This window comes from Mastigoproctus giganteus, chromosome 13, assembly GCF_048544385.1.
Source record: "Mastigoproctus giganteus isolate SK-2022 chromosome 13, ASM4854438v1, whole genome shotgun sequence".
Taxonomy (NCBI): Eukaryota; Metazoa; Arthropoda; class Arachnida; order Uropygi; family Thelyphonidae; genus Mastigoproctus; species Mastigoproctus giganteus.
In genome coordinates this window covers 46,658,111-46,678,059 of record NC_143587.1, presented here as the reverse complement: position 1 = coordinate 46,678,059, position 19,949 = coordinate 46,658,111, and the positions used below count along the sequence as shown (strand labels likewise).

Below are 19,949 nucleotides of genomic sequence, written 5' to 3'. Positions count from 1 at the left end.
TCAATCTTGGAAAAAGTTGAACGACAAATACAGGTCTTATAGAATCATTCAAAGTCATGAGCATCAAAGATGTGTTTACAATGTAGCAACACAAGGAATGAAATTCCAAGTTCAACATTTACTAAACCTTGGAATAAAATCATGGCACAAGACTGAGTGACAATGCTAACAAAAGTCATTAACTACAAGAATGATAATGAAGAAGATAGTTTAACTGATTTTGGACAAATTGAAGGTCACATACATTTATAGCAAGAATGAATACAGCAAAGGGTTAAATAACATTTTCCAAAAAAATAACACCACTTATTAGTTGGAAAAATAAATTATGACCTAGGTAGAAATCATATACAAAATGATAGAAACAGATGTATCTAAGCATGAAGAGATTAAATCAAATCCAGGGCCAAAAATTTCTCATGCAACAGACAAAAATGCCCTAGATACTGCATCAAAAGTCAATGAAAAAAGTGGAAGGACTATGCTATGAAACATTGCATTTTTAGCATGTAAACAGACAAATTACTAATTTTATGTTAAGGAATGTACAATAAAAATTGTTTAAGTGAAAATACAATTTAAATGTATGTACGCACGTATACTTTTTTTTTTTGTTATGATCACCTGCTTTAACTGACTTTTTCAATTAACCAACTAACTATCAGTCAAGTCACATTGGAAATAGGGCTTATACTATATAATGAAAAACTACACAGATAAATAGAATAGGCCAATAAATCAGAATTGCTTATTAATGGGGAATTTTAACTTTCCAGATATGGACTGCAATTTTTTTGTTGGTTACTCACAAATTAGAACTTTCTAGATTTATTAGATGGCTGTTTTCTATACCAGAACGTTAGAGACTAACAATAAAAGCAATATTCTAGATCTAATTAACAGCAATGACCCTTCGTGCATTAAGTGTCCATAGATAAAGTAATCACTAAGAGGCAGTGACAATCTATTGACACAAGAAGCATATAATACAATCACTGGTCATGAGTTAGGGGAAGGAATTTTGTTTCGTAAAGGTAAGTACAATAGTCTTAAACAGTTTTTAAATTCTTTTCAGTGGAACTAACTGATGTCAGCAACTTCTCCAAATTGGAAGCATTCAGGGAAATAATAATAGAAGCTACTAAGCTTTTTATGTAAACTAAGAGATACTGTTCAAGGTTTACACCTAAATGGACATCAGCTGAACTGACTGAGACCAAAATTGCATGTGATCATAAATTATTATATCACAGTCCTGTGAAAATTTTAATGAGGTTAGTAAAGCTAAGGCTGATTATGAGAAGCTTTCTCTAAAAATGCAAACAAAGACAGCAAAGAATTATTTGCTTATGTTAACACTAGAAGGGAAAGGATGAACCACATTGACCCACTAGATATGAACAGCATGACTACTGATGCTCATGTTCAGGTTTCTGGTAAACTGAATAAATATTTTGCATTTGACATTCGTGCATTAAATTTTTAGGGAAAGAAACAGCAGAAGTATTCCAAGTTATAACCGGGAGCTGAATGATTTTGCATTGACTTCGAAGGAAGTTGATGGTAGATTTTTGAAGCAAAAAGTATACAAGGCAACTAAATCTAAGCTCTAATTATGAGGGATCTTTGAATTGGGGGGGAGGTCCCTAAGATGTGCTAATCAAGTCACAATACTGCAATAAGACCTACAAAAATTAGTCAGATGGGATGAGAAGTGTCAATTGAGGTTTAACTTTAATAGATGCAAATGGGTAGCAGTAATCTCAGTATAAACCACCAAATGGGTGGCATCACACTTGAGGTGGTAATGGTGGAAACAAAATCATAGAAATCATTATACAGTTCAATATGACATTCTCTGAGTAGTGTAGACAAGCTACTAGGACAGCTCATTGGGTTCGGTCCAAGATATACAGGACTTTGAAAACAAGGACAATACAGGCCACATATCTTGAGTACTGTATATAGGTCTGGAAGCATCATTTGAATAAAGCCAAATCCATTAGAAAGGGTGACGATAGTACCTACGGGCAAAAATGCTGATAGCATCTTAATGCTTTCTCAGATGATAGTAAATATAAATTTAAACTAATCATAAATTATCATACAGGATGATTGAGAATGGATGTACAGGAATTTGCATGCATCCAAAGAGAAAATGATTGTCAGAATAAATTTCTGACCTAGTATTGTGAAAGTGGGTGGTTTGAATAAATATAAAGGTCTGTAATGAACAAATGATGTGTTTCTTTTGTTTTTTTTTGGCTGATGTTGCAAAATCTCTGCTTCCTTGCATTATGTTGCTAGGTTAATATTAATACTATTACAGACTTGAAAACAAAATCCAAAAAAGAATTCTAAATATAAACAAACTAGACATGTTGCTGGTAATGGAACTTTTCAATTTAGAGAACATCAATAAATGAATAATTTACTCTGAAAACATGTGTCCTATCGTAATTAATTATTAAACTTTTTTTTTTTTTTTTTTTTTAGTTGAAATATTTAGACAGTTTTAAAGTTACACTTTTGTTAAAATATATTAAAGTCACTTACGCTTCACAACCAAAATAGCATCAGGCACTGCAAGCACACTATCTTTTATATTAATAGCTTCACAACTCCAGGCTCCCTGATCACTAGGACGTGCATCCCTAATAGTAACAGTTCCTCTTCCATTTTCTGATGTCACAGTTACTCGTGGTGGAGCTGGTATGTTACCCCAGTTCAACCTCCAATTAATAAGTGGTACTGGGTTTCCAACTGCAGTGCATGTAATGGTAATTGTCTCTCCTTCTTCTACTGTCACAGACTCTGGTGGAGGTTGTGTAATTGTTGGAACAGCTTGAGGGCAAGAACAAAATCTTAGTAAACAACCAACAACAATCATGCACATTAATGACTCAGATGTACTACGTGCTAATATAGTCTAATATAATAAATTAGATTAATGTCTCCATTTTATATTTATGTTACATTTGCAGTTCAAATACAAAATACTATGGTACATTGCCATAACTTCCACTGAAATATAATATTTAATATTAGAACCACAGTTAATCACACAACTTTATGTTAACAACATCAAGTTTGTTTTATGACAGATGACTCAAATATAAAAACAGACAATGTCAAAATTACTAAGGACAAATAAGATTAACCCAATATCTTTCTTTACATTAAAATAATTTTCTTCCTAATGATATTTATTAAGTCAATGGGAGAAGAGAGATGCCGGTTACGTGGTAATATGTAACAAATGCTAAAATACATAACAGAAGCTTGTTTTACTGTGGTAAAACAAGCTTTTTTTTAAGCATGGTCACACACTATGTTTATCTAACATGACCACGCAGTACCATTCTTGATCTCCATATGTAACGAATTTATTTAAATAAACTAAATGCAACAAGGCATAACATTTTAAGAGTTTATGATTCTATATCTAAATAATATTGGTGTAGATACACCATAGACAATTCTTAAAGAAAAACTATGATCATAATGCGAAAGGCACCCACCGATGAAAAGCCAACTAGCTTTGAAAGGGCCATCTGGGTGGTGGTGCCCACCGAGAATAAGTGACAATAGTCTTCTCTATTAGTGAAGCATTACTTATTTGAGGTAGTGCAATAAATGGAAAGTCATTGTGAAGGATGAGCACAATATGAGATAGATGAAATTATGCCTTTCACACTATGATCTTAGTTTTTTCTTTAAGAGTTGCCTATGATATATCTACACCGATATTATATAGATATAGTAACGTATTTATATATTCACAGCTGAGGAAGAGAGAGACACAGAGTTGAAAGCTTCTGTAAGTATTTTATTTTATCAAAAGAAGTGAGCGCAGCAAGCAGGGGCAAAGCCCCCTAATGAATCTATTAAAAAACAATCAAGGGTTACTGGCAGATATTAAATATCAGTAATCCTTGATTCTTAAGTTTAAAAAAAACAAAACTATACAATAATAACTACACATATGCATTTCAGTGTTATTAGGTCAGATTGAAGTTCAACCATACGTAATAAAAAAAAAAAAAAAAACTTCTTTACTTTCTCTACTTTTGGTAGTAAGTTGATGGGTCCAACCTGCAATCCATCCATTATGCAGGCAAACAGTAGATTTCTAGTTGATAACATGGCATGTCAAATTATCACAGAACGATATTAGAGAACTGCCTTATTCAACAAACAGAGATCCTTATGATCTGAATAGCCATACTTGATTTTAACCTCCACACAACAGATGGAACCTTGTTGCAGCAATCAACCACTTGCTGGTTAAAGGTAAATTTTTATTCTGCAACTGGATTTCTATTCTGCAACTGGATTTGCACAATCCATTCAAAGTCTTAAACACCTCAATCAGATCACCTCACAGGTGCACAGTCTCCAGACACTGTAATTTGCAGAGCTGATGCCTTTATTGGCAAGAACAGCCCTTTTTTCTGCTCACCAATCTTGCTGTCCTTCTCTGTTCTTGTTCCAGTAGCTCTACATCCTTCCTAAAATTAGGCCTCCAGACCTGTACACAGGACTTAAGGTTTGGCCTGACCATTGCCTTATACAATGGGATAATCACTTTATCACTGCTAGCAAAATTCCTGTATATCACTGAGAAAACCCCATGAGCTGTCCTGGAAGCCTGTCCACACTGTTCAGAGAACTTCATATCTGACTGCCCAACTAACCCTAAGGTCTTTTTCATTTTCCTTACTACACAGGCGGTATGTTACTCTAGGGTTATTTCTATCCATAAGCAGTACTTTGCATTTTTCAAAGTTAAACTTCAATTGCCATTTCTCAGCCTATCTGCCTAATATTTCTACATCCTGCTGCAGTAGCATACCTACCATCATTACTGTCAATAACCATTCTACCAACCTTTGTATCATCTGAAAACTTGATATGATTGTGGAAAGGAAAAAAAAAAACACTAAAAGAATTTTGAAATTATCTTTCTTATAATATTGAAATTAAGATCAAATATAAAATATCAATTTTTAAAAAAACTTTGCAGCTTTTGCCAAAGAAAGAAAGCATTCTTTTTTTTTTTTTTTTTTTTTCTTTGCATCCTTTGCCAGAGATTTCTTGTAATCTGCCTTCACTTGTCTAACCTCCTTTGTGACTTGATTACTGACTAGTTTACATCTACCATAGGATTCTGCGTAACCAGATAATTTTTATGCATCCATGCATTTTTCTTCTCTGACACGAGTCTCATTAGTTCATCTAAGATAAACATAAGGCACCTGGGGTGGATGGGATCTATCCAGTTATATTAAAGGAGGTAGCAAAGGAAGTAAGCAAACCCTTAGCCATAATTATGAGAGCTTCCTTGGACTCAGGGGAGGTATGCATGGACAGGAGATGTGCGAATTTGACCCCAATTCAAAGGAGGATCAAAGGGCGACACAAGTAATTACAGACCTGTTAGTTTAACATCCGTTCCAGGTAAATTAATGGAGGCACTGCAGGATCATCTAGACAAGACTTCAGTTATAGCTTGGACACAGCATGGGCTTGTTAAGGGAAAGTGTTGTCTAACCAATTTGATTGGATAACATGATGTGGTCACAAAGGAACTTGATGCAAAGAATAATTTTGTATCATATATTTGGATCTTAGAAAGGATATACAATGAATTGTCAAATTGAATAAACCATGAATTGTCAAACTAATGGAGCAGGCTTATCTGCAAAAAGATCTAAAACTCCGAAACACTTCCTAATTCATTCCACAAATATACATGGACTCGGTTCTAATCTCGATGATGTCCATTTCCATTTAGTCTGCCAAAACCCCACACACTTTTTCTAACAGAATCTCAGTTATCAGTTGCACAAATTACTCGCTGTATGATTCCTTTCACCTCAAAGTGGTACTTGTGCATATGCCCATTCTGATATTCCCTGTCAGAGACTTGGCAATTTGGAATCTCCTTTCTTTGATCTTCTCTGGCTTAAAATCTCTCTACCTCATTGTGTCAAATTCATGTGTTGTCTCTACTGTTCTCCCAACTCCACTAATCACTTGGGGCTCTTTGACTTCCTCTCTTTGCAACTTGACTTTCTCCAGTCCAACTTTCCTAACAGTGAGGCAATTTTCCTTGTCGATTTTAATGTTCACAACTCCAGCTGGCTTCCGTTTTCTAGTCATACCGACCCAGCTGGTTGAGATGCTGAGACTTTTGCAATTACTAATCACCTCGCACAGATTTTTCATTTACCTACCAGAATACCGGACAATTCTAACCATACAGCCAACATACTTGATCATTTTCTCAGAAACAACCCTTCTAAGTACACGGTTGAAGCAAGTGGTCCTTTAGTCACCTAAGATCACAACTTAGTGACTATTCCCAACCTCATGTTGTTTGGCATGACAAGAATGCCAAAATGGGATGACCTGCGAGATTTTTCTTCTTTTTCTTGGTTGGATTGCCGTTTCAAAACTTCTGATGTCAAAATTTCCCCAGATCATGTCAGTGAAATTATTCTTGTAGGAATGGAATCCTTTATTTCACATTCCACTCTAAAATCTCATCCTTTATCTAAACCTTGGTTTTCCAATAAATGTGCTAAGGCTGTTCAAGAGAAGAATGTTGCATATTGTAATTAGCTTGTTTCCAATTCTTCAGTTTCATTTTTTCCCTACACCAAAGCTCGCAACAATTGTTTTCAGAAATTATAGAACTTTTAATTTCTGAGTTCACAACACCAGCAAATAGTTCACACAATGGCTTGGATAATACCCTGATCTATTGGCTGAATTAGAGCAATTGTGTTCCTTGGCAGAAACGGCAAATCTGAACATGCCATCTTTTGATATCAGGATGCTGGCCAAAAGATGAGCTAGCCAGTGATCCAACAGTAAGAGCCTTTTCTTCAAGCTTTTGGAAATGGTTAAGTGGTGTTTTTCCAATGATATGATTTCACTTTCAAACCATGAAGAAAAAAATATCACTCTTCATCCAAGCATTGAAGTTTTTTTATATACATTGGATTCTGGTTATTTTGGCCACTGGTTAATCAGGGCAGCCATTTATTTGGGACAAATCTTAAAGAACAGAATCCAATCAAGAAAATAGCCAGTGTTTACTTTGAAGTTATTAATCAGTCCAAACTAGATTTTGAACTGGATAAGAGTAGAAAACTTGCTTTTCTACTCTTAGCCAGAATACTCTACTCTTCAAAAAGAGTAAAGTATTCTGGTCCCTTCCCAAAGTTATTGCCCACAACTTTTGCCCATCTCTGCCAAAACCAGATGGTTCTATTTTCTCTTCAGCCAAGGATAAAGCTGACCTGCTACCATTCCATTTTCCTTCCAACTCATGTATTAATGATCTTGGTAAAACACCTTCCACCATTCCCAACATGCTCCATTCAATGCCACCTGTGGTGTTCCATCAAAAGGATGTCAGAAGGATTTTAATGAATCTTGATGCCAGGAATGCTCCAGGTCCTGATGCTATTTCTCCACTTGTTCTCAAAACCTGTGCTCCTGAACTTACTCCTGTTCTTTGACCACCATATTCACCTTTACAAAAGCAAAAACCTTTTCCTTTACCCTTCATGGTATTTACCTCTGAGTAAATCCCACTTCAGCACACTATCACTGCCACCTAGTGGTTCCTTTATCTGCAGATTCTTGATGCATGAAGAATCACTACTGATAATCAGATCAAGAATATTACACCCTCTAGTTGCCTCCAGAACATGCTGCTGTAGAAAACAATAATCCAATAAATCCAAAAAAGACTTGCTAGTGTGCGAGTGACCAACCCACAAATTCCAGTCAATATCTGGGAAATTAAAATCCCCCATTATAAGACACTAATTTACTGGCCCACTATTTCTCTGCACAATTGCCCATTATACTCATCAGATTCATTAGGCCTAAAACACACACCTCTCATTTTTCCTTTCCCAGTGCTTATTTCACACCAAACAGACTTAACACTGCATTGTCCACCAACATCAATTGGATGCACATCCTTAGGTTATGTTTCTTAACTAAAAGCATAACCCCTTCTCCCTTCATGTACACATAGTACTCCCCGAATTCCAATTCTGCACTGCTTATATCTGTGTGACACCATGTCTCTGATATCCCAAAAATATCTGCCTTTGATGTCTTGACTAGCACTTCAAGCTCATCGAATTTATTAACTATACTAATAGCATTGGTGTATACATGCACCTGTTTCTACTCTTAGTTACCCTAACACAGCCCACGTATTCACTTGTTCCACTATTACTCCCAGCAGTCTCTGAAATCCCCATGCACCTTGTTTTCCAGGCTGCTGCTGAATTGCATTTCAATAGAAGTAGTGCAAGAATTACTTTTACCTCTGCCATCGGCTACTGTTAATCTATTAGTCCGTGTATCCCCTCCAAGCTAGCAGTTTTCCAACTCACCTAACTCTGCCTCAATAGCATCAGCAAATATTCTTGCACCCTTTCTATTTAAGTGTATCCCATCCCTGTAGAAGCAGTCTCTTCTGTTAACAAGTACAGACCAGGCTGAGAAAAATTGTACCCCTTGAGCCTTGCACAATCTCTCCAGGGCCAAATTGATCGACAAGGCTGTCATCATATACTCCTCCTATCATGTCTGGGCAGAATTGCCGACACTTTCAAACACAACCCTAACTCACGGCTTTTTTTCAGCATTGTCTCGTACTTGTTAAGTAATTCTGCCAGTCTCCTACTCTTAATATCATTAGTGCCAACGTGTACAACAATATCACCCTTTGTGCCCTTAAAGGATGATATCTGCCCTATAATGTCATCAACCTTTGCCCCTGGCAGACATACCCTGGTCCTGTTCCATCTATCCTTTTTGCACAATATGTTCCCCTTTTCCCTGACAGAGTCACCTACAACAACTAGTCCTTTGGGACCAGTGCATTCTGCCTTGGGAGCTGCTGCTGTGTTGCGTGATATTCATGTGTAAGCTCTTCCATTGATATGGGCAGCTGAGAGCTTGGTGGGCCGCTCAATTTAAATCCTTTGAGGGCATCCACCCTGTCCTTCAAGCTCTCATACAAGCCCATAACAATGCCGAGTTGGCGCCTGATTTCCTCGCACTCCTTACATTGCGCACACACAAAGACATTCCCCTTGGCAATATCATGTCCCATTCCTGATTGCTTCAAAAACATCAAACAAGCAGCGCATTTCAATAGACTGTTATTCAGAGTACAACCGTCCCTCCTCAGTTCTCCCCTGAGCCACAGCACTTCCACTAGTTTGAGCCTTTTGCTTTGCTGCTCTGGTCTGGTCTTGTCTTTGCCACATTTTTTTAACTATCTTATTCCAAAGGTGTTTTTCCTTCTGCTTGGAAATTTGCTCATATCCAGCCAGTTCCTAAAAAGTGACAAATCCCTCCCATCCAATTATCGTCCCATTGCAATTACTTCTACTCTTTCTAAAATAATGGAGAAATCAATTAACAGCCAATTTTTATCTAGAAACCTTCCATCTGATCAATGAACGCCAGTATGGATTCTGTCAGTGTCGATACACTGGTCATATTCTGGCTTATGTTTTCTATTTATGGACAAATTCAATGGAAATGTTCAGTGAAACACAAGCACTTGCTCTTGACATCTCAAAGGCTTTTGATTGTGATTGGCATAAGGGTCTTCTAAACTAGCTTCCACCTTATGGTTTGCCAACTGTTTTTTGTAATTGGTTATCCAGTTTTCTCTCTGATCGCTCACTGAGGGTGATGGCAGATGGCTATCTGTATTCTAACTTCTCCGCTAATGCTGGTGTCCCCCAAGGTTCAGATCTTTCCCCCACTCTTTTCCTCTTGCATATTAATGACCTTCCTCCATTGACTGGAATCCTATCCATAGTTTTGCTGATGATAGCACATTGCATTTCACTATCCAGTTTCAGAAACCTTGCCCTGCTCAATCAGCTTCAACTTTTCGAATATCCACTATCAATTCCTTAAATGGCAATATCCAGGTAACTGTCCAGTGGGGCAAAGACTACTTAGTTGATTTCAATCCTAAAACTTAGTCCTGTCTTATATCTTTCAAAAAGATCCTTCTGCTCCTATGCTTACCTTTAGTGACACTCCAATTTCTAGGCAAGGTTATATCTCTTTTGGGGATTACCCTGACTTCTAATCTCTCTTGGCACAAGCACATTACAAATATTGCTTCCTCTGTATCTAAAAAACTTAGTTTTCTCTTTCGCTCTCACCGTTACTTTTCTTCCAAACATCTGCTCACTCTGTAAAAATCGCAAAATCCGTCCTACCATAGAATATTGTTTCCACATCTGGGGTGGTGCCCCCAAAACCTCTCTCAGGCTTATTGATTCCATTCAGAAGAGGGCAGTTAGGTTAATTAATGACTCTTCTCTAACAGTTTCTCCATTTGCTGTCTCATAGACATACTGTTTCTGCTGAATGCCTTTTCTACAGATATTTCCATGGGCACTGTTCTTCTGAATTGGCTTCTATAATTCCCGCTCTCTCTTTCAAAACAGTCTGAACATGTGCCGCCACAAGCCAACATACATTTTCTGTCCAACTTAAAACTCACAGAACCAACTTTTCATCTTCCTCATTTATTCATTTAGCTGCCGATTTCAGGAACAACCTTCCTTCGTATGTATTTTCCTGAAAATTACAATCTACAGAGGTTCAAGTCTAATGTCAACAAATATCTTCTTTCATCTTCTCAACCTCCAACGAAAGCACAATACTAAGTACTATAGGTTCTAATACCTATCGTGTTTGGGGTTTTCATAAAAAAAAAAAAAATAACACACACATTGTACTCCCCAAATTTCAATTCTGCATGTATTTTTTATACCTGTGTGACAATACATCTCTGATATCCTAACAATATTTGCCTCTGATGTCTTAGCCAGCACTTCAAATTCATCAAATTTATGCACCAATGCTAAGAGTATAGTAAATTGGAAAGCAAGAAAAGCTAGATTCCCCAGAATCTTGCTTTCCAGGCTGCTGCTGCTCAATAGAAGCAGTGCAAGAATCACTTTCGCCTCTGCCTGCAGCTACTGTTAATCTATTAGTCTGTGAATCCCCCAAAAGAGATAGTAATATGAATTGTAGAGGATCTGAATTAGTAAACTTTACTATACTCCAATAAACTTTACTAAAAATTTATAATAAAAAAAATTAAATGAAAGACAGGCATTACATGGTCATTCATCTTATGGATATGAAGTACAATAAGCAATACATATCTACCTTTGTGAAGAATAAGTGCTCTGTTGATAATGATACATGGTTGAGGTATTCCAATGATATCATCTTTTGGAACCATGGAAAAAAAGATCACCTTATTCACTTCTACCAAATCAACAATTTCCATCACAAAATCAATTTCAAAATGGAAATAGATGAGAAAGGGAAATTACCATTTCTGGATATTCTTCCAATCAGAACACCATATGAATCAAACAGGACAGTCTACAGAAAGCCCACAGACACAAGATTTTTCTAATAATTTCAAATGAGAATGATGAATTTCGTCCTTCTCATTTAAAATTGTCATATCTCATCGATATTTTCAGCTTTAGAAATTTTGTTTCAAGGAACACACAAAGGATATTCAACATTCCACAGTGTCAGCAAAAAAAGCTAGGGGTCACCTTTAACACAGTTTACTTCAATTTTGTTCACAATGAAATCTTAGAGAAACTTAACAAGAATACTCCTTGCTGGAATTTCCAGCAAGGCCTTCAAATGCAGACCCCCAACTACAGATCCTCCTTCCAACTAGCAGCCAAAATGGGAACCATAAGTAACTTTACAATATTCAAGCTTTCCTTTTCCCACTTCCTATACTTTATTCCATTTGCCTCCATCCCCTTTTTCCTACATCTCTCTGACTGCAGTTTCCTCACCCTTACTGAAATCATATTATCACTTGCTTTATACCCATCTTGCCTTCAACTTCAAAATGCTAGTCTACCAAAAAGAAAATTTATTAATTTTAGGCCTGAAGTAGTAGAATGGTTAAGTGCAGTAATGCATGTGTTTGAGTGTACCATGTTTCAAATCCATATGACTGCTAAATATAGTTAGCAATTGTATTCATTGTCAAAATAATTAACTGTAAAAAAACTCCTTTGATCTAGTGGCATGTCAGAGTAAAGCAGAACATTTAAAAATGTAAGATCACAATTTAGCACAGTGGTAGGCTAACATTCTAAGCAATATAATGTTGAACTCCAAACTGACAAAGTTGCATTATAATATTCCTGCATTTGATGAAAGAGAACTATATCTTTTATCCTATGGGGCAAAATATATTACAGAATAGCAACGCCGATTAAAAAATCGGTTCATATAAAATCCATTAAAATACAAGCCTGCATGTTTTTAGTTTTTCACATATAACCTTGCGCATTATAAAAAAATACAGAACTTTTCATTTAAGAGTAGAAAATTTATTAGAAATGTAAGATTACAATATAGCCCGGTATAAACAAGGCTTACACTCTTGGCAATATAATGTTGAACTACAAACTGACAAAGTTCCTTTATAACTGTCCTGTCCTGCAGCAATTAATATTTTGTTAAACAATACTTGATAATACATTGACTATTTTTTATAATTATCCAACACATTACAAAAAAAAAAAAAAAAAAAAAATTGAAGGGAATACTTACCACATCCAATTTCATCTGATTTATCCTGACAATCAAATTCCCCATCACATTGAAAACTTTTAGGAATGCACTGATCTCCGGATAGGCAACGGAATTCATCATAACGACATGGTGATCCAGCTGGATTAGGGGCTACAAAACAAAAATAAAGTACCTGAAATACTTGGAATATTTTGTTTAATCATCACAAAAAAGTTTTAATGATCTCAAATGCAAATGGTTAATAAGAAATAGGACTATAGAATGCCTTCAAAAAGTTATAATAAATTTAGACACAGTATAAACTTTAACTAGCCAGCTACTCACCAAACATTTTTATATTCATCTCTTGTTGAAAACTAGTAATAATAAGTTGATATTGTGATTATGTTTCTGGGGAAATATATTTTTAACTGATTGGATATTCCAAATTAAAAGTAACTAAAATTTCCAGCACTCCATATACAAAACTTTAATGAATGAAAAATAATTTCTAGAGGGTTGTGTGCTTGGCTAATTTAGCCAAGCACAGCCCTATTAAAAAAAAAAAAAAAAAAGAGTTCATGCTTCATCCTCTAAAACTTAATTTATTTTATTTGATTCTTATTTGCATCCTTAGCAAATAGAGCAAGCACCCCATTCACCCATGCCTTGGCACAATCCTGTTGGCGCCTCCGTAGCCAGGTGGGCAGGAGCAGCAGTGTGTAGCACACTGCTTCTTGATTAGACCGGGGTTCAAGCCCATGACCACCAAACAACACGGAGGATGCGGAAAAGTCAGGGAATGACCACCGCATTATCCCCCGAGCAATATGGCCTTAGTTGCTAATGCTCCTAAAAAACCAAATGACAATGACAATCCTGTTAAACATAATGCTAAATAATTAAAAGAAACTGAATTTAATATAGGTTACATTCATTACCATGTATAGATACTGTATAATTTTCAAGAAGCAAGATATTTACAGTAAAATAATAAACAAAAACAAAGTTATTAGCATTAGCAGTGGCAAATAACGTAAGAAAGTAAACTTACAGAGCATCAAAGAGGGAAAAAAAAAAACCTCCTGCAACAACACACAGACCCCCCCAATAGTTTCTCTACTTCTTCCTTGAATTTTTAGCATTAGCAAAGCATGTGATACAAAAAAGCAAGCTTATACAGCATCAGCAAAAAAGAAAGAAAAAAAAAAAAAATATATATATATATATGTCCTTTCCCATTTCACACATCATTCACTCCAAATGTTTGTCTAGCACTGCCTTGAATTTATTTAAGCTGCAAAAAAACTTCCACAATGACAGATGGAAGTTCGTTCCAGCAATCAACCACCTGCTGGTTAAAGGCAAATTTCTGCACATCCATTCTACAACTGCTTTTCCTCAATTTATGTCCCCTTAAGCAATTTAAAGTGGCCTGAGGAGGGTAAATCCACAAACTGCCAGTGTGGTGTTGGATGACCACGGTTCATCAATACTCGAGGTGAGCAAAGGCTCTCGCGGATAGTACATGGAAACAGAAGGACGACTGTGGCACAACTCTCCAATAATTGGAATGCTGGTGACGAGAGTAACGTGTCACAACACACAGTACATCGAACCCTGCTGAAAATGGGGCTGCATAGCCGCAGACCACTCTGAATTGCCCATGCTAACAATGGTTCACCGGTGCCAGCGCCTACAATGGACAAGCAAGCATCAAAACTCGATCCTGAGTGATTGGAAGAAAGTCGCTTGGTCCGAAGAATCATGTTGTCTGTTGCATCATGTGGATGGCTGGATACATTTGCATCATTTAGCTGGGGAAGTGATGGTGCCTGGATGCAAATCCAAGGAAGTGAAGCCAGTCGACATCACTGGACAGTGCAGTATCGAGTCAGTTTGGTGTGACATAAGCACTGGGAGATCAAAATTGAGAGTAGGAGTGTGGTATAGGCCTAATGACTCTGATGAGTATAATAAGAAACTGTACAGGGAAATAGTGGGCCAGTAAATCAAAGAGTCTTATAATGGGGGATTTTAATTTCCCAGATATTGACTGGTTTTGTGGGTTGGTCACTCACACACTAGCAAGGCTTTTGTGGATTTATTGGCTGATTGTTTTCTACATCAGCATGTTCAGGAGACAACTAGAGGGAGTAATACTCTTGATCTGATTATCAGTAGTGATTCTTCATGCATTAAGAATCTGCAGATAAAGGAACCACTAGGTGGCAGTGATCAGTGTGCTGAAGTGGGATTTACTCAAAGAGGTAACTACTATCAGGGGTAAATGGAAGGGTTTTTGCTTTCGTAAAGGCGACTATGATGGTCTCAGACAGTATTTAAATTCTATACAATGGGACCAACTGATTACCAACAGCAAATTCAAAATGGGAAACATTCAAAGAACTTATCTTGGAAGCTACTAGGCTTTATATACCAACTAAGAAATATTGTTCAAGGCCTAAATGAATGTCAGATTAACTAATAGACATACGGTAGAGAAGAAAACTGCATGGGATACATAAATTAATGGGCGATATGGAAGCCTATGATAGATATAAGCTGGTCTGTAGCCAAGTCACAGAGGAGATTAGGGAGGCAAAGGCAGATTATGAGAAATCCTTGGCAAAGGATGCAAAGAAAAATAGAAAAGAGTTCTTTTCCTATGTAAACTCTAGAAGGAAAGGGATGAATCAGATTGGTCTAATGGATATTGATGGTTCAACAGCTGAGGATCCTGCTCAGGTAGCTAACAAACTAAATGAGTATTTTGCATCTACATTCGCACATGAGGAGTTATTCAGAAAGGGGAATGCCAGAGGTGAAGTAAACTCTGGCAGTGAGCTAAATGATTTTGTAATAACTGAGAGGAAAGTGGAGGAGAAATTGTTGATGATAAACATAAAAAAGGCACCCGGGGTAGATGGGATCTATCCAGTCATATTAATGGAGGCAACAAAGGTAGTAAGCAAACCCTTAGCAAACCCATAATTATGAGAGCTTCTTTGGACTCAGGGGAGGTACCAATAGACTGGAGATGTGAAATGTGACCCCAATTCACAAAGGAGGATCAAAGGCTGACACAAGTAATTATAGACCTGTGAGTTTAACTTCTGTTCCAGGAAAATTAATGGAGGCACTGGTTAAAGAAGCACTGCAGGATCATCTAGACAAGACTTCAGTTACAGTTCGGACAGAGCATGGTTTTGTTAAGGGAAAGTCTTGCCTGACCAATTTGATTGGATATTATGATGCAGTCACAAAAGAACTGGATGCAGGGAATAACTTTGATATTTTATATTTGGATCTCAGAAAGGCTTTTGATACTATTGCACATGGAAGACTGCTACACCAATTGGAGCAGTGTGGCTTTGGAGGCAAACTGCTGCTATGGATAAAGGGATGGTTGAGTGGGAGAAGACAGAGTGGTAATCAATGGACACTACTCTTGGTGGACACTGAACCATGATGGAGTCCATCATGGTTCAGTGTTGGGTCCATTATTGTTTTCTGTATTTATAAATGATATTGATGATGGTATATCAAGCTTAATGTGCATGTTTGCAGACGATAGAAAGGTTGGCAGGGTTGTTAAGGACACTGCTGACGCTATGCTGCTGCAACAGGATCTGGAAAGGTTGAGCAGATGGGCTGAGAGGTGGCAAATGAAGTTTAACATTGACAAATGTAAATAACTACACATCGGAAACAGTAACCCCTGAGCAACGTATCAACTCTGTGGTACTACACTGACAGAGAATGAAAAGGACCTGGGGGTAATTGTGCAGGCAGATATGAAGCAGTGCAGAGGGGCTGCAAGAGTAGCTCATGGTGTCTTGTCAATGACATACAGGAATTTTTCTAGCAGGGATAAGGAGGTGATTATTCCCTTGTATAAGGCAATGGCCAGGCCACACCTTGAGTACTGTATACAGGTCTGGAGGCCTCATTTCAAGAAGGATGTAGAGCTGCTGGAACGAGTACAGAGAAGGGCAACAAGATTAGTGAATGGAACAAAGGGTTGCTCTTATGAAGAAAAGCTTAAGTTTTGCAAATTACAGTTTATGGAGACTGTTGTTGTTGTTGTTATTTGGATTTTAGGAGCATTAGCAACTAAGGCCATATTGCTCCGGGATATGCGGTGGTCATTCCCTGACCTTCCCGCATCCCCCCCTATTTGGTGGTGACGGGCTCGAACCCCGGTCTAATCAAGAAGCGTGTGCTGCGCACTGCTGCTCCTTCCCACCTGGCTACGGAGGCGCCTTTATGGAGACTAGGCACCAGCGAGGTGATCTGATAGAGGTGTGTAAAGCCTTGAATTGTTTGAGCATGCTCAATGCCGATGAGATTCTTCCTCTTGCTCAGAATAATTGCCTGAGAGGGCATAAATTCAAATTGAGGAAAGATAGATGTAGGATTGATGTGTGGAAATTTGCCTTTAGCCAGTGGGTAGTTCGTTGGTGGAACAGAGTTCCATCCCTTGTTGTGGAAGTTCAGAGCCTAAATAAATTTAAGGCTCAGCTGGACAGGTCTTTCAAATGAACAGAGGGGCAAAATGGAAGTGGGTTTTTTTTTTTGGCTGATGCTGCATAAGCTTGCTTTCTTGCATCATATGCCTCTACTAATGCTAATGCTAATAAAACTAAATCTGATGTCAGCCAAAGTAAACATTGATACATGATCAGGTATTTCTTCAGCGGGCTACACCTGACCATGCATCAAATGACTGCTTTTCCATATTTTCCCATAGCTGTGAAAGAGAAAATTTAAGAATACAAATGTGATCGAAAAGGAAAAGTTATATAACTCTCACAAAGTATGGACAAGGTAGGCCCTACGCAGTGTTTATAATGAAAGTAAAATTAAAACTAGGTGTAAAATTATTAATTACAAAATGTAAGCTGAATATATTGAATTAAACAGATTAATATTGAAAATTAATAATTATTAAAAACATAAGATACAGAAAAGAAAGGGCTGGAAATGATGGCGCAAAAATACATGCATTCAATACGATAGCTGCAACCAAAGCAGTAACAAAGAGGGACAATTCTACCTATTCATATTTTATAGTAATAAAACTAACGTGAAAGAGTAAATAAATTGGATATATATCTAGTTTATTTTTACCTTTCTGCTATTTCTCCTGGTTTTACCTCTTTGGTATTATTTTTCACACACACACACACACACACACACACACACACACACACACACACACACTGTATTACCCCTTAAAATTATAATTGTCATCCGAATAACTTACGTATATGGCAATATTTCTTACGGATTGCATCAGATAAGACTAACACATGTAAGTGATGACGAAATATTGCATCAGCTGTTGCTTTCAGCTATATATGCATGCTCTGCAAGAGTTGCATTCATTCTTTGCTTGTGTCAGGATGGCGTGTTACGTGCAGTTGACGCCATGAAGAAAGAGTGCTATTGTTGCTTAATGTGAGGATGTTCTTCCTGTCATATTGCTTATAGAGTGTCTTGTAATCAATTGACAGTGAGTAGATTTCTTTCCAAACTCAAGATTACTGGTTTTGTTGATAGGAAAAAAGGAACCAGATGCAAATGAGTCTCTATGCCAAAACTATGCCCTTGAGGAAGCTTTCAGAAGATTAGACTGGTCGCAGAAAGGAGTCAATGTGAACGAAGAGTACCTAAAACATTTACGATTTGCAGATGACATTGTGGTCATAAGCCATGATCCCAAAGAATTAGAGGAAAATCTTAATCAATTATTCACAGTTAGTAAGGATTTTGTACTAAAGATGAATATGGCTAAAACAAAAGTAATGATGAACAAGTATGCCACAGAAAGGGACATAATGACTGAAGGAGCAGTAATTGAAAAGGTGGAGTCATACTTATCTGGGACAAGTTATTAGCTGTAATAATGATAAATGGCTGGAAGTCAAGAGAAGAATAAATTTTGGATGGATAGCATTCAGGAAATATAGTCATATACTGAAGAGCAATATCCCAGTTTGTCTGAAACGTAAAATAATGAACCAATGTATACTCCCCACCTTGACTTATGGAAGTGAAACTTGGGCACTCAACAAAAGAATGGGAGAGAAGCTGAGAACTACACAGCGAAGAATGGAACGAATTATATTGGGAATCAGACTGTTAGATAAGAAGAGAAACACATTGATTAGGAAGCAAACTCATGTAAAGGACATTGTTATCAAAACTAAAGAACTAAAATGGTTTTGGGCAGGACACATAACTCGAAGACATGATGACAGATGGACTAAGAAAATAACAGAATGGTATCCAAGAGGAGCTAGAAGAAAACCTGGAAGACAAAGGCGGAGATGGATAGATGAAATTCATGAGTTTGTGGGTAGTAAATGGATGGCCATTGCACAAAACAGAAGGAACTGGAAAGTTACTGGAGAGGCCTTCATCCTGCAGTGGATTGAAAATGGCTGATGATGAACTATCAACAAAAATAAGAACAATAAGAACAGCATGCTTTTAATATGATAAATATCATTAGGCATATGTCATTTGAATCACTACTGTGTGTTGCATATGTTATACAGTTGGTAATTAAGAAAGGTTTGGCCGAAGCTTGTTTAGAAGCTATTGTCAAATATTGTAAAATTGTGGGTAATTTTAAACACAGTTCTGTCAAATTTAATGAGCTGAAACAAGAAATAATTAAATACCCCCTGCCTCCAGAAGCACATAACCAGGATAATATTACTAGACAGAACCCAACGTTTAATATGCTAGAATGCTCCTTGAAGCAGTAAGATGAAATGTTGGCTGTATTATGTAGTCAAAATCACAGCTTGTCATAACAAATGAAGGTGAATTGGAAAATCTTCATGTTTTGAAATCTTTCTAGAACCATGCAATATAGGTACAGAGATATTGAGCGGAGATAAGTATATATTGTGTTTAGTTTCTCTTCCATGCTTTATGTATTTATTAAAAAGCATGAAAATATCAGAGGATGATCCTGCCTATGTCTAAAGATTTAAATCTACTATCTGTGATGTGGAGAATCATCTGAATGCCTGCATCGAGAATGGCCGAAGATCCAAGATTTAAAAAGTTGAAGTGTGTGCAGAAACAAGAGTTAAAATTCATGTGGTCAATTATTGAAAGCAAACTTAAAGATCTTAAAGCTGCTCAAGCTATAGTAAGCCATGTACATAATGAAATTCTGGTAAAGTCAAATTGCTGTTTGTTTTTTTTATCCAATACAAATGACAATGAGACTGAAATAGCAGAATCTGATGTACACATTGAAATTGAATGTTATAAATCTGGGCCTGGCATTGAGC

At 37.0% G+C, this 19,949-nt stretch overlaps 1 protein-coding gene across 11 annotated transcripts in view; it reads right to left on the bottom strand.

The window, feature by feature from the left end:
- trol (terribly reduced optic lobes) overlaps nt 1-19,949 on the bottom strand; it is a 1,731,230-nt gene that overhangs the window by 940,430 nt on the left and 770,851 nt on the right. For all 11 annotated transcript variants that reach the window (XM_090387691.1, XM_090387694.1, XM_090387699.1 and 8 more), the window contains 2 exons: nt 12,673-12,804; nt 2,557-2,844 (listed from right to left, as the gene is read on the bottom strand). In XM_090387691.1, coding sequence (XP_090243817.1) covers nt 2,557-2,844; nt 12,673-12,804 — 420 coding nt within the window. The remainder of the gene's footprint in view (nt 1-2,556; nt 2,845-12,672; nt 12,805-19,949) is intronic.